Here is a 22,804-nt window from a genome sequence, read left to right as displayed (position 1 = left end):
GGTGTTTCATATAATGTCATTGACAAGATATACGTTATGAAGGAGGTGAAACGTTGAACTTAAAATATAGTTTCCCAGACGTTATAAAAATATTTGACGACCACACATTTCATTAAAGTTTATTTGCTAAGTAAATGGCAGAAGACATAATGTTTATACTATTACGACTAAAAACCCTGAGTCATATAATTCTATAACAACAAACTTACAAAGTCCTCAAGGACGATATTGTAAACTAACCTTAAACACAATGACGACTAAAGCCTGTTTTGCTCTTTTGACACCAGAAGACTTTATTGTTGTGAATGGTAAAAAATACTCCTTTGAAGATACTTACTCAGATATACCACCAACAGGTTTGTTGACTTATTTAATACTTTAAGTACGGGTGTAACATGTGCTGCAAACTAGAGCAGGTTTCATTATGTTGGATGTCCGACTGAGTTTACTAAAACGATATGAGCTATAATACAAAACTTATTTCTGGTTTTTACTACCAACAGTTTCCTATAACAGGAAAAGGTGTCATACAAGGAATGTCTATTCCATTGACATTAAGCACACCAATCTATATATTGTTTCAAACTTAGGTTCAAAGTATTATCGAATGTCGACAGAAACTATTATGACCAAAAGATACTTTATGCGTATAAACAATACTTTCTCTGCTGGTTTGCTATTGTTCATTCGAATGCAGAATTTTCAACCTTAGTGAACTCAAACACTTTGGCAAGTATAACGTTGACATTAGTTGACGCAAACTTTGTTCCTGTAAAACTTTTATGTCCTATGTATTGTCAATGACGGCAGAAAGTTTCGAATTGGAAGATGCAACTGGTGAAAGTATTGTATTACAAGAACAACTTCAACAACAAATAGCTCAAGAACAACAAATGCAACAACAAAGTCAAGAATAAAAAAATAATATTTTTTTATTTTTATAAAAATGTACAGAATAGATGTTTCAGATTTTTATGACTTCCAAGCATTCAGAAATATGTGTCCATTTAGAGACTATAACAAAGCAGTCGAGAATTTGAAACGTTTAGTCATTTATGTTGACTCTGCCCCAGAATGTTATGTCATGAAAGAATGGGATGTTGTCTTTAACAAACCAAGAGCAACAATAGTGTCTGAACAAGAATGTAGACAGAAACTTAAGAAAATAAAAGTGTACAAGTTGGCATGAAGATGTTAGATGCTTGGGATATCTTATTGTCAAAGTTAGAAGATTTTTCAGTTCGTGGTATAAAAGTTTATACACCTTCTCCAAACTTCTATTCTATCTTCACTGGATATAAATATGAACAAGTAGAATGGAAAGAAAATATTATAGAAGCTTGGTTAGACCATGTCAAAGAAATTATATGCAATGGAAACGAAAAGGTTTATGAGTATATCTTATGTTGGTTTTGCAAATATCTTACAACATCCAAGTGCTAAAAATGAAACTGCTCTCATTATAATTGGAAAACAAGGAACAGGTAAGAACACATTCTTTACAGATATCTTATGCAAACTGTTAGAAGGTTATTCGAATCCGAATATGACAAACTTAGAAAACATCTGTGGCAAGTTTAACTCCTCAATAGAGAATATGAAACTTATAGTTTGCAATGAACTTCAAAGTATAGATACAACAAAAGTTTTGAACTCAGATGCTTTGAAGAGTCTTATAACAGACAAAGTTGGAGTTGTTGAAAGAAAGTATAAAGACCAAAGAGTTTGTGAAAATGTTGCAAACTTCATTATGGTTTCAAACAATGTTGTTCGATGAAGTTAGAAAGTTCTGACAGAAGATATGTAGTTGTCAGAACGTCAGATTCTCATATGCAAGATACAGAATATTTTGACGACTTAGCAGAAACTTTGACATCTGACTTTTACAACCACTTGTTCTCATATTTCATGACATTAGATATTTCTAAGTTCAATCCAAGACAAATTCCACATACCGAAGAGAGACAAACATTGTTAGAAGCAAACAAGAGTGTATATGAACTGTTCATAGATGAAACTGACTTTGTGTCATTAGATGAAAGGTCATTGTACGATTCGTATAAACAATATTGTCAAGAATATGGTTATATGGCAGCTTCTAAACGAACATTCTTGGCAAATGTCAAAAGTCTTTTAGATGTTCAGAATGGTGTATATACAAAGAAAATTTTTTCTGAGTAAATTTTAAAAAAATAATTTTTTATCCGATAGAAAAGATGACGAAATTCATCTCAGTAAATAAGTACATGACAGCAGTCAAAGATAAGTTAGCTCCATTCGCATATTTGAATGTTTACTTCTACAATTTTGAAAAGTCTACATTTGACAAAATTTGGAACATTGCACCAGTTAAGTTTGCTGTTGTTAGAAAAAGTGGTGCAACTTTTGAAGACTTAGACATAGAAGGTTTGTTAACAGTCAAAGAAAATTTTGACAGAAAGTTCTCAAAACTCGAAGAAGGTAAAGCATACAAACTTGTTATACCTTATGAACCAAAGAAAGCAGACGACTATGAATATTATGAGTCTAAGATAGTTGAAGTTCAAGGTAAGTTGGGTAAAAAGATTTTAGAGTCTAAGCCAGTGTTTACTCCTAAAGAGGAAGAGAACATTGACATTGACCCAGAAATGTTCTAAAAATAAAATTTTATTTTTACATGTCAAATTTCTTTTTCTCTGGAACTGGTTCAGGTTCTTTCTTCTCTTCTTCTACTTTCTTTTCTTTCTTTTCTCTCTTCTTCTTTTCTGGTGGAGTTATGTCAAATTTGGCGCAACTATATTTATGTAAAAGTTCTTTGTCCTTTAATAGCTCATCTATTCTGTTTTCTATTTCATCTTCAAGAACAGCGCATGTGTCTTCTTTGCATTCTAAGAACTTTTGTTGGACTTCATCTTTCCAATCGGCGTCATCTCTGTCAACAAGTCTGTCATTGACAAATTTTAAGACTTCTCTGCTTAATGTTTTATGGTTCTTGTCATATTCCGAAACAGAACTTTAGAACAAATTCACCTTTCTTGTTTACACTATGTAAGATTTTATGGTCGACAGATGTTTTGCTGTCAAAAAGTTTGTCTCGAATATAGATAGTGAAATCGCTAGTCATTTTCTAAAAGATAAAAATTTTAATTTTTCTAAAAATATGTTAGAAAAAAAGTTTGCTGACATTGACAAGAAATTTGAGAATGTTTTAAACAAGAACAAGAGGAAGTTAGAAAATGCTCAGATAAAGCCTATACATGACAAGTTCTTATTTGCTCAGAATGGTATAACAGGTCTAATTGCACCACCTGGGTCGGGTAAGACTTTCACTTATCTTAAAATGGCTGCACAACAACAAGAACTAGATGAGAAGAACCCATTCTATGAGTTAGTAGTCATTTGTAGTACTTCTGGTCAATTTGACCAAACCGTCAATTCGTTCAAAGATATTATAAAGAAGTCTAAGTTAGTATGTATAAAGGATACTGAGTTGTTAGATTGGATAAAGAAGTACCAAAGAAGAGTTTTGAAGTATAATGCTATAAATGAGTATATAAATTCTAAGTTCAAAGACCCAAATGAGGAAATGCAGAGAATATTAGAGAAGAAACACTTCAGAAACAAACAGAAAGAGATAGAATACATTTCGAAGAAATTGCAATCTTACGATTGGAAGACTTACCCTCATAGATGTCTTCTTATCTTAGATGACTTTGCTTCTCATCCTTTGTTAAAGAACAGAAAACAAGATATGTGTCGAATTCTTAAGAAGCTCAGACACTTTAACATCTCAGTTGTCATTTGTGTACAGACAGCAAAGAGTTTAAGTAAGGATGTTAAAAGAATACTGACTGACATTATACTTTTCCCCGGATTGTCCGAAGACGATTTCATGGAACTTATGAAAGAGTCCATGGCAGGTAAGTTTGACAGACATGAACTATGGGAGAAGTACAAAGTCATACAAGACCCTCATACTTCTTTCAGAATTCATATCTACGCAAACAAAGTTCAAATTGTAAAAAGTCAATAAAAATAAATGGTTCATCTACCCTACTTGTTTGAAGTTGTCAAAATACTCTGTTATTTTTTCTTTCAGTAGCGGTAAGTCTTCTTTGAATGTAAGTATTGTACAACCTTTCATATCATAGTGTGTTTGAGGTAACGTATCTTGAACTATTTGTTTCACATCTTCATTTGGGGTCATTGAAATCGGTAAGTTTTCGCGATAGAACCGATTTCTGTCAGATTTGTAAATCTTAGCAAGGTCGTAAAAGCTTTTGTTGTTTCTTCTGACTAAATGCAACATAACCATATCTTATACTTCTTCATTTTCCATCTCTTCAGTATAAATCATATACTTATAGTTCTTTTCCTTTCCTTTTGGTACCGAACGTGGTATTCTTTTCTGAATGCTTTTGTCTTTTGCTTCAAGCTTGTTTCCATCTCTTCACGTTCTTGTCTATGAATTTCGTCAAGAAGTCTGTAAATATACCAAGCATAACGAGGCGAAGCCCACATTGCAACAGCATTTACAAGAAGTCTATGTACATAATATCCTCTCAAACCGTTTGGCAATTTTTCACGATTTTCATAGAGTTTTGGCGACTGGGGTTTTTTACCTACTCGCTGTTCTTCACTGTTTTCAGAAAAAAGTATGTCTCGCTGTAACTTCGCTCAAAAGTTCTTGTGTGCTTTGGTTCCTAAACCAGTCTTTAGGAAGCTTAGTATCTGGAGCATAACATGCTGTCAAAATACTTTGCATTTGGTACATATCGTCTTTGACCGAACGAATGAGACGGAGTTGTTTGTTAAACTGAACCCACTCATATTCTTCATTTATAGCTTCATGGACTATAACTGTTGTTGTGTTCTCTGTTGTTGACATATCTGTCTTTACATACAAAATAAAAAAATAAATAAAAATAAAACTAACTTTATTTTTTCTATCTTAAGGAAATTCATGATTTTTGTGCTGAATTCAATAAAAATATATTTTAGGTGAAGCCCACATTGCAACAGCATTTACAAGAAGTCTATGTACATAATATCCTTTCAAACCAGGAGCCAAATTCTTGCGATTTTCGTACGGAATCTCTTCTCTCGGTTTTCCGAGGGAAGCAAGCATATGAGGAAATTCATGATTTTTGTTGCTGAATTCAATAAAAATAATGTTTAGGTGAAGAGGTGAGATTTCACCTGTTTTTTCACCTCTTTTTTCACCTCATTTCTACCCCAGTTATTTTATAAACGTTTCACATGGTAAACGTTATTTTTGGAATTTTGTGAAAACTCAACGGTTTGACACAAGCCATATGCTATTTTACTCAGAATTTTGTTGCTGAATTCAATAAAAATATATTTTAGGTGAAGAGGTGAGATTTCACCTCTTTTTTCACCTGTTTTTTCACCTCAGTTATTTTATAAGCGTTTTACATGAATTGTACGATGTATATTTGAAATCCTAAACAATTTCGTAGCTTCTATTTCTTCTTTTAGTACATCGAATGTTTTAACGATACCGAAAGTTTCTTTATACTTCTTCTTGACGTCAGATAGAAGGAAATCGTCAGCAGTTGGATAGTTTTTGTTCAGAAATTCTAACATGTCCATTTTATTTTCTACCGGCTTCTCTGCTTCTTTCTTTAAATCTGCATAGTCGTTTCTCATTCTTTCTATCTCTTTGACGGAGTAGTTATATTTCCTCATTGCTGCTTTACATTTAGAACATTGCGGGTTCATTTTTGCGTTATACATTGAAACCTTACCTGCTAAAACAACCAAGGCGTCAATGGTTTTCTTTAAATCTGAAGCAGTTGGTTTTATCTGTTCATTCCATACCTTACCTCTTCTATCTTTATCTCTTATCTGCCATACACATTTTGCAGCTAATGAAACAAAGTTGTCGTATGTCTTAAACTCCCCATTTATATATGTCAGAGATGTTCTTATATACCATGTCGCAATCTTTGTCCATAACTTTATGGTTGCAATGAAAACCAAGGAATTCATAATTTACCTTTCGTATGAACTTCTTTATTTCTACTGAGTCAGTTGCTTTGACTTCAATTTCGTCGAATTCAGGAATAGTTAGTTTTTGCTGCTGAATTTCAGGTAGTTTAGGCAAATGGTCGATGAGGTCCTCCATTTCATAAAGATACTGTTCATTTGTTTCATCTTTCGCACTACAGTCTAAATTACTTGTTAAAAGTTCCTGCTTTATTCTTTGTATTTCTGTTTCGAAAGTATATGAAGAAGGAATGAAGCTTTTCATTTCTACTAACATAGATGTTGGATTCATGACTAACGAGTTTGGTGCTGTTGTTTGAATTGTTGTTGTGCCGATTGTTGACATATCTGTTCTTTTATACAAAATAAAAAAATAAATAAAAATAAAACTAACTTTATTTTTTCTATCTTAAGGAAATTCATGAAAATTCATGAGGGTGAAAAAACAGGTGAAATCTCACCTCTTCACCTAAATTATATTTTTGCTGAATTCAGCAACAAAATGAACGAGGTCAGGATGTATGTAAATACATTTGAATTCATTCATAACACCCTTAGTAAGCTCATAAAATGCTTGTTTTGAGGTCGAGCCACTTTTGGCTCCACCGTATTCTTTCAACCAAAACTCAAGAATTTCCTGCATGAATTTTGTATAAAAAGCAACCGTCTGAATTCAGACTGTTGCTATATTCTTCACAAAATGCCTTATAATACTCTTCCCAGGACTTATTTTCCAACAACTTTCTAAAGTCTTTCCTAAACTGACTGACTGACTGACTGACTGACGGCACAAAGTGGCTTAACGAAAACATTAATATATAAAATTCATGAAAATTCAAGAGGGTGAAAAAACAGGTGAAAAAAGAGGTGAAATCTCACCTCTTCACCTAAATTATATTTTTTGGTCCGGGAACAACTTTCTCTCAATTGGAGCTGTAGCATACTCTTTGCGTAAGCGGTTCAGACCTTCTTCGAAGTCTTGGTCTCTCTTGGACTGAGATTGGAATTGCTGGGGTGGAGCTTGCTGGAACATCCAAGGGTTGGGGAAGTAAGGCATAGGCTGAGGAGGGTAGTTCGGGAAGCCTTGTGGTGGGTAGTAACCTTGAGGTGGAAATTGGTAGTAATTCGGAGGTACTTGCTGGAACTGAGGTTGCTGAGGAGACTGTTGTGGTTCTTTAGGTTCCTCTGGTTTGGGAATGGACTCGGTTGGTGGGACGTCGGACATTGTTCTGAAACAGTACAAATATTGTTCTGAAGCAGTGCAAGTCTTGTTCTGAAGCAGTACAAGTATTGTTCTGAAACAGTACAAATATTGTTCTGAAACAGTACAAGTCTTGTTCTGAAACAGTACAAATATTGTTCTGAAACAGTACAAGTCTTGTTCTGAAACAGTACAAGTATTGTTCTGAAACAGTACAAGTATTGTTCTGAAACAGTACAAGTATTGTTCTGAAACAGTACAAGTATTGTTCTGAAAAAGTACAAGTATTGTTCTGAAACAGAAAATTTTTCTCACAAATTGAGAGCTTTTACTGGAAATTTGTTCTGAAAAAGTTCAAGTCTTGTTCTGAAAAAGTTCAAGTCTTGTTCTGAAACAGTACAAGTATTGTTCTGAAAAAGTACAAGACTAGTTCTGAAACAGTACAAGTATTGTTCTGAAAAAGTACAAGACTAGTTCTGAAACAGAACAATGGACAACATCGAGCCATTAGATGAGGCAATTTACCTTATAGAGATAAATGAAGTTGTTAAGCAGTACTTGGGCAAGGACAAAGCCAACAAGTCCCTCGGCTTCTGGTTGTCTGGAAGAGGTGCGCTGAAAATCGAAATTGAAACCGGAATTCCAATTCAAATCCCAGAAAACACTCCTGTAGACGACATAAAGGAGATGAAGAAAGAAGCTCTTCTCAAGTTCTTTGCCAAGCGTCCTTGGATACAACTTCCAAACAGAGAGAGTCCAATTCCACGAATTATACAAATTCTCAGAGCACTGTTCCACTTCTCGGGTCAGCCGTTCTACATAACCTCAGAAGGCGACATTCAGCCAGTTCAGTAAACATCTCATTTTAACTCACTTTTTTATGTTTTTTGTGAAAGTGTCAAAAATAAATTGTTTTCATGAGTTTTCTACGATGTTAGAAAAAATGTTATTTTCTAATATCTTCACATTCAATACTTTTTCAGCACTTTTCCGTAGTTATATATGAAAGACAATTCGAGATAAAAGTCATAGTACAATGGAATAATATGTTGCACACCATTTGTTGTGAACCAAACTTGAAAGTCAGAGAAACTGTTACTAGATGGTTCGTAGAATTTAGAAGCAAAGTCATAAAAGTCCTTACCAATACATAGAAAACTATTGTTGCTTGAACTGAAACTTGCATGACACATAACATTTTGAGGGTCAAACACGTTTCTATAAACCATCAAATCTGCTGGTGGAAGTATAAATTTAAATGGACCATCTGGTGGTAATGGTTCGTTCTGGTTTAGTAACCGAAGAAATTGTGCCCAAGAACGTTTGTCTACTTCCCAAAATAAAAACTCTGTATCTCTTGGAGGGTTAATTTCAATCTTTTGAAATGAAACGGTGGAGTTCATCTTGTCATATTCTAGTTTCAGATAGTATGTTCCATTTAGTAAAGAGTCGTATTTTTTTTGAAATTCCCAATAATATTTGTTCATTTGAGTTTGAAAGTCATTTAGAGTTTTCTCAAGACTTTCGTCTGAACGAACTGTAAAGATTCTCATTTCGTCAAATTTGTCTATTAGACCATCAGAACCTTTATACTGCCCATGAAAATATACTGCGAACATAAACGCGTTAGTTCTATTTGAAAACAAAACTCTTCTAAATCCTATTGCCTTTGCATCTGAAGGACTTTGAAGCCAACGAATTGGATAGTCAAACCTGTATGCTCGGGATGAAATTTCTTCATCTGAAATAGTCCTACCAGCATTTGTAAAGATATAGTCTAACGGTTTTGTATCTGCTACTTTTGTTCTTTGTTTTTCAACCTGAAGCATTTAATATATGTAAAAATATATTGTTTTAAAATGGTATGCCATTTCATATTTCTCATCTAACAAACAAGTTTCCCAACGGTCTTCTCCAACAAACTCAGCGTACATTTCAAATAAAATTAAAAAAATGTCACTTTTTAAAAAATAAATTTTTACTTCATGCAATGTTTTATTTCTGTGCCGTCTTCAAGTATGCCCCAATATTTCCTTTTCGATATTACATGAACTTCGGAAAATACCTTATCTAGCTTAAAACAGCCCATCTTCTCACCGACTAAACCCATTTCAATGAGTTTGTTATAGCCTTCTTCGTTCGTCATGAGTGCGTCAATGTTCTCATAGTAAACCTTCACTTTGGATTTGACTTCGGAGAAGAATTTGTTGTAGTTGTCAATGACTGCCTTTGCGAACTGAGGGTAAGACCAATGTTCGACAATAGGTTTTAATGTGGTTACTAAGCCACTTTGACCTTGAGTGAATTCGTACTTCAAAACAAAAGGAGAAAACCTTTCAACAAAGTTGTCGACCTTCTCATAATGTTTACTCTTCATCTCTTGAGGTTTCTTAATGGAATATCCCCATGTCGAATTCATAAGCAATTTGAGTGTCATTGCAAGTTTGGGGTTTGAAGCTTTCCTAATATCATACAGTTGTTGTATGACTTTTCCAACTGTATAGTTCCTTCCCGGGAACTCACCATCTTCGTTTGGAATTCCAGTCGGAATATATTGGACAAACCTCATGTATGCAGCGTTAAGGTCGACATAGTATATCTTTTCATCTGAGTCGAACTTGTCGCAACCAATTGGTCCAGTTTGTGGAAATTCAAGTGAGTCTCTTATCTTCTGAGAAACTTCTCCTGTTATCTCATAAACATCGTCGAAGCAACCTGTTTCATATAAAACCTTCTGACCTAACTCAGATGCTCTCCAATACAATTTGACGTCAATTGGATGTCTCAATGGAAGTTTGTTTATAGCATCTTGAAGTTAGGGTTGTACAAACTGGCACAATTTTGCGGGCCGCGTGCCAGCTCCTGGCAGGCGGCCAAAATCAAAAAAGTGGCCAAAAATCGGGCCTCGTGGCGTGGAAAGGATGTCGCCCTTCGGGCTCCACCCTTTCCACGCCACTCGGCCTATGACCACAATTATATAATATGCTCATTATTATTTTTTCTTCTTTTCTCTTCTTTTTTTTTCTTTTTCTCTTTTCTTTCTTCTTTTTCCCTTTTCCCTTCTTTTTTTCTAGTTTTGGAAAGGAAAAAGTAAAAAATTTAATAATTAATTTTATTACTATGAAAATATACTTTTTAGCTTATATTGTAAGCTGTGAGAGTTTTAAGTGATGGAAGATATAAATCAAATTTGAAATTCAACAAATCTTGTTATGATTAAGTTGAATATTGTACTCTAATTAAGAGTTTTCAGTTATGAACTCAGGTATTATATAATAAAAGTATAACTCAAGATAATAAAGAGGTTTTTAAAATGTAGATCTGAAAATCAAACTACCATGTTTGATATGATTAAGTTGAATAATGTTATTTTATTAAATGGTTCAAATCTGTGAAATCGGCAATTACAAATTAAAGGCGTAGTTCAAAAAATTAAAGAGATTTTAAAAATTTAATATCAGAATTAAACTAAAAAAAGGATTTAGTTATTTCAGTAATTATCAGAAAAGGTTAAAAAGATAGGGTAAGTAATGAGACTTGAGTGAGATGTGAGAAATCATATGTAAATAATTAGATATCTGATGAGTAAGGTAGTAATGAGAGTTAAGATCTGGTTAGTAAGGTAGTAATGAGAGTTAAGATCTGGTTAGTAAGGTAGTAATGAGAGTTAAGATCTGGTTAGTAAGGTAGTAATGAGAGTTAAGATCTGGTTAGTAAGGTAGTAATGAGAGTTAAGATCTGGTTAGTAAGGTAGTAATGAGAGTTAAGATCTGGTTAGTAAGGTAGTAATGAGAGTTAAGATCTGGTTAGTAAGGTAGTAATGAGAGTTAAGATCTGGTTAGTAAGGTAGTAATGAGAGTTAAGATCTGGTTAGTAAGGTAGTAATGAGAGTTAAGATCTGGTTAGTAAGGTAGTAATGAGAGTTAAGATCTGGTTAGTAAGGTAGTAATGAGAGTTAAGATCTGGTTAGTAAGGTAGTAATGAGAGTTAAGATCTGGTTAGTAAGGTAGTAATGAGAGTTAAGATCTGGTTAGTAAGGTAGTAATGAGAGTTAAGATCTGGTTAGTAAGGTAGTAATGAGAGTTAAGATCTGGTTAGTAAGGTAGTAATGAGAGTTAAGATCTGGTTAGTAAGGTAGTAATGAGAGATCTGCGGGCAGTAATGATACATCTATGAGTACATAACTAAAACCTGAGTTCTATGAGCGAAATCTGAGAGCTAAAAGCCGAGAGATCTAAGGTAAGTAATGAGAGAAGAGAATTTGAAATTTTACAAAATACGTTTACTCATACAAAATAATTCGCATTCTTTTATAACGAATCTCAATGCCAATTAATACATAAAACAGATTTTAGCAATCAATTGCAAGATTTAGAAAGATTTTATTTATAATCTCAGCCAAATTAACAAATATTTTATTGATTTCGTAAAAAATAGCAATAAAACATAAAAATATGACATTCTATTTTTCCAAAAAAAATTCAAAAATCATTTTTTAACATGAAATTTATATTTTTTAATTTTTTATTAAATTTTGAATTTTTTTTTGGAATTTTCAATCATGTCAAAAGTCGGGATCTACAAATGTATTCTCTTTGACATAGGATAAAAACATCCTTTCTTATAATTTCATTGTAAAATAAAATTTTCTTAAATTTATTGAATCCAAACTTAACTTTGCAACGTTTTATTATCATAAAAACTAAGAAACATCAGGTAAACTTCAATTTGGAGAGCTTAAAATCATATCTAAATTGAAAAATAAGGGGGAAAAAATTGTAAAAAAAATCTCATTAGATGGGGCAAAAAGTGACTTTTTTAATGTGGTTTTTTAAAAAATCGTGCCAGCTGGCCAAAAAAGGTGTGCCAGCAGGCGTGCCAGTTTGTACAACCCTACTTGAAGTTCTTGCAACCTCATTGGAAGTTCTTCTGGTTCAGGTTGGTATCCGAACATACCAACCCCTTGTGGAACTGTGTACTTCTTTTGTACTAGAACTTTGTCTGGAACAACTTTTGGTCTTGCTAACAATGAAAAGTTTGTTTCGTCTTTTGGTACAAAAGTTTCTGTCAGCTTGTCATCTGGAATTGGTTCCAACAAACCTTTCTCGAAAAGAATGTTTACAGCTCTGACAATGTTGCACTTACTTTTACCAAAGAATGGGTTTGTAAGACTTTCGTTCAACATGAAGTGGTTGTGGACAATTACAATCTTCAACCATGGTAAGTCTTTGTCAACAACATAGTCGTCATGTGAAGAACCTTTAGCTGTAGGTATGTTGACTCGGATATTGACATTTGCCAACGGTGCAATTTTTGCCAATTGACCTCTGAGAATGTACCTTGTCTTCACACATGACTCAAGATACTTCATCTTCTCATCTGTAACAAGACCAGAGTTTCTGAGACATGTAAGAATACAAGGTTCATTGACAATTGTTTCAATTGAATTGTAAATTCCATACCTTGTCAAGTCAATGTCAGACTTATTTATGAACGGGAAGTATCCAGCATGTTGTCTGACTGCTTGAGGGTTAGGTTGGTACCATTCGAACTTGACACTTGCAATTCCTTCAATTGCATTCAAAATGTCTGAGTCGGAGTCAACCATTTGTTCTCTCTTTGTAGTCTTGAAAGCGTCAAGAAGTTTTTGCGGCTGTTTGTTCATTGCCATGTGCATAGTAAATGTGACCATCCAAATCTGTTATGGTCAAGCTGAGATTGTGTCCTTTCTTATTTCCGTCTTGAATTGCAGCAAGTACTCCCATGAAGCCTTCTTTGTTCTTTCCTTCGTCAAAGTTTACTGTAAAGGTTCGACCAGATGTAATTTGACTTCTAACTTCACGATACTTTTCATATGCATATCTTGTTCTTTCCATGGGAGCATGTGCGTCTTCACCTTTTCCTTTTTTCCTTCTCAAAGGATGCAATTGTTCGTCATGTTTCCAGTAGAATCTGGCAAAGCCGTCGTGTCCTTCAACTTGAGGTTCACTAACATCGAAAGGCATGTCCATAAGACGTTCTTCTTCTAACCTCTCTAGTCTGTTTGGATAATTTGCACGTGCTGTTTCCAAATCCATTTCGTAGCGAAGACCAGACAATTTGTCATAGACTTTTATGGGTCTTCCCTTCCTATATTTAAAATTCTTCGAAACTCTCCAACCATATCTTTGTAACTCTGCTTTTATTCTAGCAGACTTTCTGTCCATTCTATATGGGGGCATTTTTATAAAAATAAAAAAATGTTTTTTTTCTTTACTTTACATAACCGCCTGCTGCCATAAGTCTTTGACGCCAACCCATACCAGCTAATGAAGGTTGACTTGGTTTAGTTTGGAAACTAAACTTTGGTTTTGGTTTATCTTCAGTTTTTGGTTTTTCTCTTCTATCGGTTTTTCGTCACTTTTCGGTTCCTCTGACTTTACTTCACTTGCAGGAACAGTTGTGTCGTCAACATCTTCATAAATATCATATGCCATTTGTTTTTGTTTTCCTTTCAACTTTTTGTGTTTGTTGTAAAGTTTAGAATATTTCGACTCTAAGTCAATGAGATGTTCTATAATGAACTGTTGGTCAGTGAAGTAAACTTTTCCATCTGTTGTCTCGAAAGCTCCTTCAGACTTCAATATTTTATTTGTGAGAGTCTGTTTCTTTTTTGAGATACTAGCCGTTCCATTTCTATGAAAAGTGACTTTATAATAGTTAGGGTTTTGTATTTCCAGACCTGGCACTTTCTATTATTGAATTTTTCTCTTCATCTGTAAGTTCTTTGACAGGTTTTGACAAAGGTTCTGAACTTTTTGTTTGTGGTGTCAAATCTACCGTTTTCAACTTCTTCGTTCATTTCATCTCAGTAAAAAAATTTTAGTTTGGTTTGTTTTCAACTGTTGTTGTTTAGGTTTTTTAAGTCGGTCTAAAACTTCCTGAGGTATAGGAAGAACTTTACAAACACGTGGTGTAACTGCTGGAAGCCGACAAATCCATCTTGAACCCATTTGTCTCAATGCTGTATTGTTCATTTCATCTCAGTAAAAAATTTTACATTCCCCACGTTTGAGGTGGTTGCGGTTGGTTATTGCTTACCCATTGTTGTGCATGGTTATATCCTCTGTTAAAGAATCTTTCACCTTGGTCCATATAGTGTCCTGCTTGGTTATAGTAGTCATTTGTTTTGTTATAATAGTTTCCTGCTTGTCTTCCTACATTGTCCATCCATCCTTGAACTTTTCCTCTTGTTTCAGGATTTGGAATAAGATTTGTTGCATCTCGTGCTACATCCCAACCTTTCTGTACAGTTTGTATAATAGGTTGTGCTTTCTCTTTCAGTATACCTAATGTACTCAAAATCTTCCTTCCAACTCCAAATACACCTCTGGCTATTGTTCCAACTGCGGGCAAAAATCTGGATGCGACTCCTGCTAATGCGCCAAATAAACCCATTTCTTATAGGGTAAAAAATGACGAATCCGAACAAGGACCCCTATGTTTCTAAAGCGACAAAGAAAGCACTCATGATAAAAATCTTTAGTTCAACACCAAATGCTTGGTTTATGGATATCTTGGAAAACATTCCGAGAGTTAGAACAGATGGACCTCCATACTGGCTAATATTTGTCGGTCAAAACACAAGATACTGTGAAGCCATACCATTATGGTCCAAAAATATTTTAGATGTGAAAACTGCTTTGACAATATTCGTTGACAAATACCATCCAACAAAACTGACATCTGACTGTGAAAGTTCTTTCAAATCAGATATGTAAAAAACTATCTGCGTTCAAAAAATGTAAACCAATATTTTCATTGTCGACCAAAACCATTCTGCTCTTGGTGTCATTGACGGTTGTATAAAAATGTTAAGAGACTTAAACCAACCACAAGGTGGTGAAGCAAATGAAATGTCATATGACGACAAATATAGACACTTCTCCATGGCAAAGATGAGACAAGTTTTAAATATTTACAATAACCGTAAACAAAAAGGTTTGGGAAACCACTCCCCCGAAGAAATGAAAAAAAACCCTGACTTAGAGAAAGACTATATATTTAATAATTTAGTCAAAAGAGACAAACAAGAAGAAGAATGCCGGGCTTCAAACTTCAGAAAGGTGACAAAGTAAAAATAGAAATACCTAAACGCGACCCATATGAAAATACTATTGACTATGACAACAATGGGACCGACAGGTACTCACATTCGTGTTCGTAAAAATAGAAGAAAGTATACAAGAGAATATTATGAAGTTTTAGGCAAACATGGCAAAATGTACACACTGCAAGCAGAAGATAAAACTACTATTGCCAGACCTCGTTTCAAACTTGTCAAAGTTCAAGGTGGTATACTTTCAAAGACAGTTCCTAACAAATATAAGACAACTCCTGACGAATATGCTAAAGAAGTTGAAAATGACGACTAAGCAATTCTATACCATGCGTAAACTGTCATGTAAGGTGGCATGTATTTTTACTTTGTCCCGTTGTTTGCGTATATCCTGAAACGAAATGTGTATGGTTTCCTTCTCCCTGAGTGTCACTCCAGTAACAATTTATAGCAAACTTAACGTCGTCTTTAACATCATATCCTTTACCTTTTGTCATTCCTGACCAATCCCAATATCTATGCTTATGCCAACCTGCTTGAGATGTACTTAAATCTATGTAGTGACTGTGTGCAGGTAAATTTTCACCTGAAATCGTTTTACTTCCACCTGTTTCCTTTGAAGAGTTTGCACAATACAAAAACCTGTCGACTATTTGTTCCCATGCACCAACACCAAACATTACTTGAGGACCTCTTGCTTCCATAGATGTATAAATAGAACCTACTGGGTTCATTAAATCAAACATATGAGATATTATAGGATTGTCTCTTTTGAACTTAAAATATAGTGCAACTATTTCAGGTTTGTTCTGGTTTGTGTCAGAATATTTTTTATAATATAATCTTATGTTTTCAGGGTAGGTAAAGTCTTGACTATAATATTTATTTCTGTCGTCTGTATAATAATATACTATTCTCGTTTTTTCTATTGCATTATATCTTTTATATCTATAATAATCTAAATATAATGTTAGCTTTTGTTCATCTACATGTGGTGTTCTGTCGTCATCTCCATAGTCATAATAATATGGTGCTGGAGCTGGGTCAGGCAATGTCATATCTGCCATTTCATAAACTCTTAAATATTTCTTTTGTTCGTCTCCATATAAGTTTAAGTAGCAGTTGTTGTCTAATGGAACTTTAACTTGTGTACCATCATTCTTTTTATAGCTTACATACATTTCATTGTTATTTTTCGGAATGAGTTTATACCGTGTACCATTTTCTAAGGACTGTACCAACTGCCATCTAAAATATTTATTTTCTTCATTGACAGAAAAGTCACCAACAATAGTTTCAATATTTTTTGTTCCTATCAAACTTTGGTATATTTCATTGACATATGTTTTATCTGCTTTATTTTCAAGGCTAACGTTTAAGTCTGTTATTTCAGAAGATGTATGTGTATGTCCAACGTCACTTTTCCTGTTTAAGGTTTCTTGTAAGTTTGTAATATTTGCAATGGTATGTGTATGTCCAACGTCACTTTTCCTGTTTAAGGTTTCTTGTAAGTTTGTAATATCAGATATAGAATGTGTATGTCCAACGTCACTTTTCCTGTTTAAGGTTTCTTGTAAGTTTGTAATATTTGCAATGGTATGTGTATGTCCAACGTCACTTTTCCTGTTTAAGGTTTCTTGTAAGTTTGTAATATCAGATATAGAATGTGTATGAGTCTTATCTGCTTTTGTCTCTAATGTTTCCTTAAGACTTGGTATTTGGTTAATATAATGTATATGAGTCTTTTTAGAATATTCGTTTTCAGCTCTTGTCACTTCACTTGACATTTTATTGTCAACATATGTTTTGTCTGCTAGTTCAGGATGAGTATGTTCTTTTGTTGCATAAGCATTGTTAGCTCTTTCTTCTTCTTTTGCTATTGCATCGTCTACATATTCTTTGTCAGCTTTGTTGTCAACATCTGCTTTCAAAAGAAGTTCATTTATAGGTTTCTCGTTTAAAGTTCCTTTTTGGATTTATACAGACAGTATTGTTCTTATTGTCTTGAAATAGAAACTCATCTGTTATAGGGTTTATTGTCAGTTTTAAGTCACCCCCTTTCAATGACTCAGATATCTTAGAATAGTTTTGAAAAGTTTGTTGTGTTCTTATTTAGAGCTTGCATAATGAGTTGTCGGTTTTGTTGTATTTCTCTCATAGACGCTGTTTCATTTGACATTTTTATTATAGATAAAATATGCTTCCAATAGAAAAAGAAAATTCTAGAGTTGCTACAACTAAACCATTAGATGAACTTTTTACTAATGTCGGTCAAAAGTTTGAGACAGATACCGTAAAGCATGAAGGCTATCGTTTTGACTACCGTTAAGATGGTTAAGAGACCCATCTGTCACAAAAGCTATTGGCTTTCGTAGAATGAAGTTCATTTCAGAAGCCATACATGGTTTCCCATTTACGGTCGGTTTTGAAGTTCGATACTATAACAAAGAAAAACGTATGTATGAGAAATTTGAACAAGGAAAACTTTTACAAGTTAGTTTGCTTATAAACTTAGAAACAACTCTTCAAGCTTTTCAAGAAAAAATAAACGATATCTATATTGAATATGCAAACCAGTTTAACATTGACGAAGGAGAATACCATCTCGATATTATTTATGACAGGAAAAACGCAACTGTTAAAATCAATAAAATAGAAGACCTTGGAGAAAACGTTTATATTTCTACAAAATATAACAACTTGGCATGGTATAGATTTATGAGGATGTTAAATCAGCCTGCAGCATATCCAGTACACCCGGACTATTATGAAGTCGAAAACCCTAATGGAACATATGAAAATATTTTCGACCCAGATGCTATTATTGTTCATGCTTCATTTTCTGGTGCGCAAAACTCTTTCTTATGTCTGATGAATGACTTTTACGAAAAACCTACAAAGTTATATGAACCACCAAGTGGAAGTATTTCAGACTTTCAAGTATGGTTTACTACAGATGGAAGAAAAAGAATAATTCCATTATACCATGCGTTTTACTTAGAACTTAGTTTCATATACAACTACTATCGAACGGTAAAAATATAATTTTTTAATACGGTTGAGGTGTTGGATTTGGTTGCCAACTAGACTGTGGTGCAGGTTCAGGCTGTTGTATAACAGGAGCTTGTTCTTCTGGTTCAGGGTCTTTAGGTATAATACCAACAAACTGACCTACTCTTTTACCAATATTTTTGACACCGTTCCATACTCCTCTTCCGACAGATTTTATTCCATTCCATATACCTCTTCCAACTCTTCTGAAGAAGTTTCCAATACTACTGAAGAAACCCATTTTACTATATGTAAAAATCTAATGTCCGCCTAGTCTCTTACGTTTCCTGTTGAGTTCCATAGCATTCTTTAACTGGAGCTCATACATTCTGTTTCTCCTCTGGTAGAAAACATATTCTGGGTCAACTCCTGTGTTCGCGTCATCTGCATAAAGTTGTTTATATCCCACTTCAGGGTTTGTATAAAACTCTTTCCATCTCATATTTGCATACCATGGTGGCAAACCTAACGCAGCGTCATTTGACATGGCAGTTTGCATTTGTACATCTGTTGGCACTTGACCATAGTTTGCCATTGCAGTTTGTATTCTAACTACTTCATTTGGAATATTCTCTGGGTTTGGTTGTCCAGGTTGCTGTGCATTCGCTAAGTTCTGTGCGTCCATTTAATATTAGATAAAAATATCTCTTACGAGTACATATACTGAACATTTACAGGCATTGGTTCATCTTCATATTCTCTGTACTTTTCTGCCACGTCAAATAAATAAATGACACAATGGAAAAAACCTAAAACTAACAATCCGATTTCAAACCACATTTACTTACTAATAAAATTTCTTTGTTATGACACTTTCTCCAGTTTATAGGACCTCTCTCATATTCTATCTTGTCATATCTAAACTCATAGTCGTTTATATCTTCTAGCCATTTCATGACACTTTCCAAACCACTTTTATCGGATGTAAAGTAAAAGCATGGATGGTTATGTATAACGTCTAAAGTTTCTAAAGAGTCTCTCAAAGTCCAGTCTACTTGGTATTGAAAATCCCATGTGTTATAGAACGGCGGGTCCACTATAAAGAAAACATTTTCCTTGTCTTTATATTTTTCATACAACTCTGTCCAACGACATCTCACAAACTCTATACCCTCAATATATTTTTCTATGTCCTCTTTGAAAACATTTGTATAGTTAAGATATAAAACTTTTGACATAAGTGTTTCAATGTCATGAACTCTTATAGCACCACTATATAATAGTCTAGCAGATATACTATCCCAGTCTATATATTCTGCTTTTTTCAAAACCTCTCTCACAATATTTTTCTTATCTAATGGTATACGTTCCATCTTACCTATAGGTATCTTTTCTTTTAACTCTTTCAATATATTGTTTGTGTCTGGAATATGTTTGAGACGGTTCATATAGTTGTCGAAGTCATTGCATATAATCTTTGAGTCTGGGAATATTGTATGACATAAATGGGATATATAGAAACTTCCACCGAACAAATCTACAAATGTTAGACCATTCGGTAGTTTCTTAAGTTCTCTCAATATAATATCTTTACATCTACTCTTATTTCCAAAGAACGGTAACGGTGGTTTTGTAAAATTCATTTATATATAATAATAAAAATGTTTTTACCCGAAAAGTGATAGAAAAGTGACAAACCATGAAAACATATATAATTTGTGAAAAGCGACACATTATATAATGTTTTCGACCCAGAAGAAGGCTTCTTCCCAGAAGCAATGGAGGAGGAAATACAAGACTCTGTCCAAGAAGAGTCCTCCGAATTCACACCAGAAGACTAACAATTTTCCGAATAAAAACTTCATTTATACTAAACATCTTCGGGGCTAGAGGGCGCAACGCGCCTGGAAGCCCCACTCACCTGACCTAATTTCATTCAATTTCCCATCATATGATGAAATACTTGAAGAATTTTCAATTTTTAGCCTCTTTTAAATTGAATGTAATTCAATTTTTGAGGCGGCTCATTGAAAATCCGTCAAGTATTAAATAATAACAGTTTAATTTGAGAAAAAACCAGACCAAATCATTGAAATTACTGGTCAGTAGAATTAGAAGAGTTGGTCTCGTTGATTGAAGTGCTATTCTTGCTTAAGATTTTATTTTCTATGCCTCTTCACGCATGTATATTTCTATTTGAGAGAGTGCCAGAAAGTGGTAAGTGCACCGTTAAATAGTGCTTATTTTTGTATTATAGAATCATCAGTTCCAAACGTACGCACATTTTACAGGACTTTCAATCATGTAGTTCAATGTTGATTTTCAATTATTAGTCACAGGGCGCAAGTGTACCCTGAAAAGAAGTAAAACTTTTTTTTTCAAAAATTTTAAAAAATTACCACCAAAAAAAATGACATTTTTGGAACGGAAGGGTAAATGGTCTTGATACATCTAAATAATCAAATTCTTGAGAGAATAAATAATTATCAGGCACCCGATAAAGTTACTATATCAATCAACAATATTGAAATTCAACTTACAAAATCTTTTGCAGTTGCAATTTCTAAATTATTCTATTCACAGTATCTTTTGGATAACAATATTAATAGAATTGATATTCACACTGATATTAAATCAATCTATACATTCGATGTCTTAAAAGATATCTTACAATACAATAAATCAGAAATTGAATGTGATGGAACAATTCTGTATGACCTCTTTCATATTGGAATGGCACTTGAATCAGAAGAACTGATCAACTTTTATAAACTCAATCTTATCGATAAAGAAAATTTAGATAAAAATAATTGTATTCAATTACTTGAATTTTATTTTGATAATTCAGCAAAAGATAAGATATCCGAATGTGTTGATTTCATTTCATCACACTTTTATGAAATTGATACAGATCAACTTAAATCAATTTCTCAAAAAATAGGATTAGAAATTCTTCAAAGGATATTCAACAATGATAAGCTTGTTGTCGAAGATGAAGATTCTTTAGCACATTTCATTATCTCCTTAGCAAAAGAAAGCGAAACTTATTGTCCATTAATTGAAAATATTCATTTCGAATTATGCAACGAAAGTGTTATTAAAGAAATTAAAAACTTCACTGATGAAAATAACTTTCAGAGCATTGTTAACTCTCTCGCCGATTCATTGATTAGATCAAGAAATTTAAAACCTAGAATTTTAGGGAAATACGAAACAGATTACTTCAAGAGCGGAAATGTTGAAATGTCTGCTTCATCAACATATAATGGAACAGTTGATGTCATAAATAAATATCAAGTCAATACATGTTTTTACACCGCTAATGATGTTAATTCATGGGTTCAATGGAAATTGAAACAAAATTATGCGATCCGACCAACTGAATATATTGTTAGAACATGTCAAAATTACTCGCATTTTACTTTAATGCTTAAAACATGGAGAATTGAAGGTACAACCATCGATGGAGAAACAAAAGTTATTCATGAAGTGACAAATTCGTCATTAAGGCCTGATGAAATTAGGAAATATTCTATTAAAACAAATGATAAATTTGTCTCATTTAGACTCATTCAAACTGATACAAACCAGTCAACGAAATACAATGATTATCATAAATTGCTACTTGATGTATTTGATTTTTCAGAAAATGTATATGAATTGAAATTTAATTAGTAGTAATCTTTATAATCTTTAAAAAATTTATTTTTAAAAGATAAATATTTCCTAAATCTCTAGAAAGGTCTATCTAAAGACGGGAAGTGAATTGGAAATCTACATGAGTATAGTTTGATTATGTCAAAGTTAATTAGATTTATCATTCCATCCGATAACATGTGAAAACGCAGACATAACTTTCGATGAGAAACAAGAATTATTCATTAGATGGTAAACTCATCCCATCAAATATTGATGTTTCTGCTGTGAAAAGAATCTCGAATTGAGTGGAAATAACAACAAAAGTCAGTGACCAAGTTGAATGGCACAACCCTTCAAGATGTTCAGTGGATGGTTTATATAAAGTAAGGACTTATTTTTGTACCCAAGGATTCGAAAAGTAAATTTTTTATCTTTGTTTCTTAACAACTTTCATATATAATCTACTTTTAACAATGTCTCATTAACGTAACATATTAATGTCAGAAACATGAAAGTGGAATCGATATCATATACTGATGTGAAAAATGGAATGATATTCTTAAAAATATTTTCACCTCAGTTTTCTTTCTAATGCCGATCAGCATTTGAATATATTCTTTTGAACGATGCATATTTTCAAAGGATTTTTGCATTGGTATATAAAAAACACTAATGCTTTAAAATAAAATAAATCTATGTTGTTGTGAACAGAAATTCATCAAAAGTGACACCTCAGAAAAGCTAAAATATTGAATTTTTGGAACTTTTGATAGAGCACGTTTTTAAATATTAATTAAAGTAAATGTATATTTTGTAAAGATTCTTTTTAATAAAAAAAATTTTGAAGAAGAACACAAAATCTTCTGAAAAATAATATCACATAAACT

At 33.3% G+C, this 22,804-nt stretch overlaps 11 protein-coding genes and 9 pseudogenes across 20 annotated transcripts, besides 3 other annotated features; 8 read left to right on the top strand and 12 right to left on the bottom strand.

Annotated features, from left to right (window-relative positions):
• Window positions 1-17,032: part of a mobile genetic element that runs on past the window's edge.
• On the top strand, window positions 644-917 carry TVAGG3_0966250 (annotated as a pseudogene). The gene has a single exon. A coding segment is annotated over exon 1 (274 nt).
• On the top strand, window positions 947-1,667 carry TVAGG3_0966240 (annotated as a pseudogene). Its single transcript has one exon. A coding segment is annotated over exon 1 (721 nt).
• On the top strand, window positions 1,751-2,181 carry TVAGG3_0966230 (annotated as a pseudogene). The gene has a single exon. A coding segment is annotated over exon 1 (431 nt).
• On the top strand, window positions 2,217-2,636 carry TVAGG3_0966220 (protein of unknown function, DUF4108 family; the record flags this gene model as incomplete). The annotated part of the gene is made up of 1 exon (XM_001581483.1): window positions 2,217-2,636. The coding sequence occupies one exon, from the start codon at window positions 2,217-2,219 to the stop codon at window positions 2,634-2,636; it is 420 nt and encodes a 139-aa protein (XP_001581533.1).
• Window positions 2,653-3,103, bottom strand: TVAGG3_0966210 (annotated as a pseudogene). The gene has a single exon. A coding segment is annotated over exon 1 (451 nt).
• TVAGG3_0966200 (protein of unknown function, DUF4106 family) lies at window positions 3,140-4,012 on the top strand (the record flags this gene model as incomplete). The annotated part of the gene is made up of 1 exon (XM_001581485.1): window positions 3,140-4,012. One exon carries the CDS (start codon window positions 3,140-3,142, stop codon window positions 4,010-4,012), a length of 873 nt encoding a protein of 290 aa, XP_001581535.1.
• On the bottom strand, window positions 4,028-4,867 carry TVAGG3_0966190 (annotated as a pseudogene). The gene has a single exon. A coding segment is annotated over exon 1 (840 nt).
• On the bottom strand, window positions 5,401-6,127 carry TVAGG3_0966180 (annotated as a pseudogene). Its single transcript has one exon. A coding segment is annotated over exon 1 (727 nt).
• TVAGG3_0966170 (uncharacterized protein) lies at window positions 6,881-7,213 on the bottom strand (the record flags this gene model as incomplete). Its single annotated transcript, XM_001287470.2, has 1 exon — window positions 6,881-7,213. The coding sequence occupies one exon, from the start codon at window positions 7,211-7,213 to the stop codon at window positions 6,881-6,883; it is 333 nt and encodes a 110-aa protein (XP_001287471.2).
• Window positions 7,679-8,044, top strand: TVAGG3_0966160 (uncharacterized protein; the record flags this gene model as incomplete). Its single annotated transcript, XM_051253570.1, has 1 exon — window positions 7,679-8,044. One exon carries the CDS (start codon window positions 7,679-7,681, stop codon window positions 8,042-8,044), a length of 366 nt encoding a protein of 121 aa, XP_051079144.1.
• On the bottom strand, window positions 8,694-9,018 carry TVAGG3_0966150 (uncharacterized protein; the record flags this gene model as incomplete). Its single annotated transcript, XM_051253569.1, has 1 exon — window positions 8,694-9,018. A coding segment is annotated over one exon (325 nt), but the record flags the coding sequence as incomplete, so codon positions are not given.
• TVAGG3_0966140 (DNA/RNA polymerases family) lies at window positions 9,168-9,758 on the bottom strand (the record flags this gene model as incomplete). The annotated part of the gene is made up of 1 exon (XM_051253568.1): window positions 9,168-9,758. One exon carries the CDS (start codon window positions 9,756-9,758, stop codon window positions 9,168-9,170), a length of 591 nt encoding a protein of 196 aa, XP_051079142.1.
• TVAGG3_0966130 lies at window positions 12,257-13,395 on the bottom strand (annotated as a pseudogene). Its single transcript has one exon. A coding segment is annotated over exon 1 (1,139 nt).
• Window positions 14,225-14,626, bottom strand: TVAGG3_0966120 (uncharacterized protein; the record flags this gene model as incomplete). The annotated part of the gene is made up of 1 exon (XM_051253567.1): window positions 14,225-14,626. The coding sequence occupies one exon, from the start codon at window positions 14,624-14,626 to the stop codon at window positions 14,225-14,227; it is 402 nt and encodes a 133-aa protein (XP_051079141.1).
• TVAGG3_0966110 lies at window positions 15,600-16,468 on the bottom strand (annotated as a pseudogene). Its single transcript has one exon. A coding segment is annotated over exon 1 (869 nt).
• A 452-nt stretch (window positions 17,033-17,484) lies between the features above and the next one.
• Window positions 17,485-18,332, top strand: TVAGG3_0966090 (annotated as a pseudogene). The gene has a single exon. A coding segment is annotated over exon 1 (848 nt).
• Window positions 18,333-18,336: 4 nt separating this feature from the next.
• TVAGG3_0966080 (serine threonine-protein phosphatase family) lies at window positions 18,337-18,579 on the bottom strand (the record flags this gene model as incomplete). Its single annotated transcript, XM_001581490.1, has 1 exon — window positions 18,337-18,579. One exon carries the CDS (start codon window positions 18,577-18,579, stop codon window positions 18,337-18,339), a length of 243 nt encoding a protein of 80 aa, XP_001581540.1.
• An 18-nt stretch (window positions 18,580-18,597) lies between these two features.
• Window positions 18,598-18,873, bottom strand: TVAGG3_0966070 (uncharacterized protein; the record flags this gene model as incomplete). The annotated part of the gene is made up of 1 exon (XM_001581491.1): window positions 18,598-18,873. The coding sequence occupies one exon, from the start codon at window positions 18,871-18,873 to the stop codon at window positions 18,598-18,600; it is 276 nt and encodes a 91-aa protein (XP_001581541.1).
• Window positions 18,874-19,501: 628 nt separating this feature from the next.
• Window positions 19,502-19,921, bottom strand: TVAGG3_0966060 (phage tail repeat-like family; the record flags this gene model as incomplete). Its single annotated transcript, XM_051253566.1, has 1 exon — window positions 19,502-19,921. A coding segment is annotated over one exon (420 nt), but the record flags the coding sequence as incomplete, so codon positions are not given.
• Window positions 19,922-20,478: 557 nt separating this feature from the next.
• Window positions 20,479-20,511: a mobile genetic element.
• A 203-nt stretch (window positions 20,512-20,714) lies between these two features.
• On the top strand, window positions 20,715-21,953 carry TVAGG3_0966040 (spectrin binding; the record flags this gene model as incomplete). The annotated part of the gene is made up of 1 exon (XM_001581492.1): window positions 20,715-21,953. The coding sequence occupies one exon, from the start codon at window positions 20,715-20,717 to the stop codon at window positions 21,951-21,953; it is 1,239 nt and encodes a 412-aa protein (XP_001581542.1).
• Window positions 21,954-22,616: 663 nt separating this feature from the next.
• Window positions 22,617-22,654: a mobile genetic element.
• Between the last annotated feature and the right edge of the window lie 150 nt (window positions 22,655-22,804).

This window comes from Trichomonas vaginalis, chromosome I (assembly GCF_026262505.1).
Source record: "Trichomonas vaginalis G3 chromosome I, whole genome shotgun sequence".
Taxonomy (NCBI): Eukaryota; Parabasalia; order Trichomonadida; family Trichomonadidae; genus Trichomonas; species Trichomonas vaginalis.
This window is presented reverse-complemented; position numbering and strand designations above follow the sequence as displayed.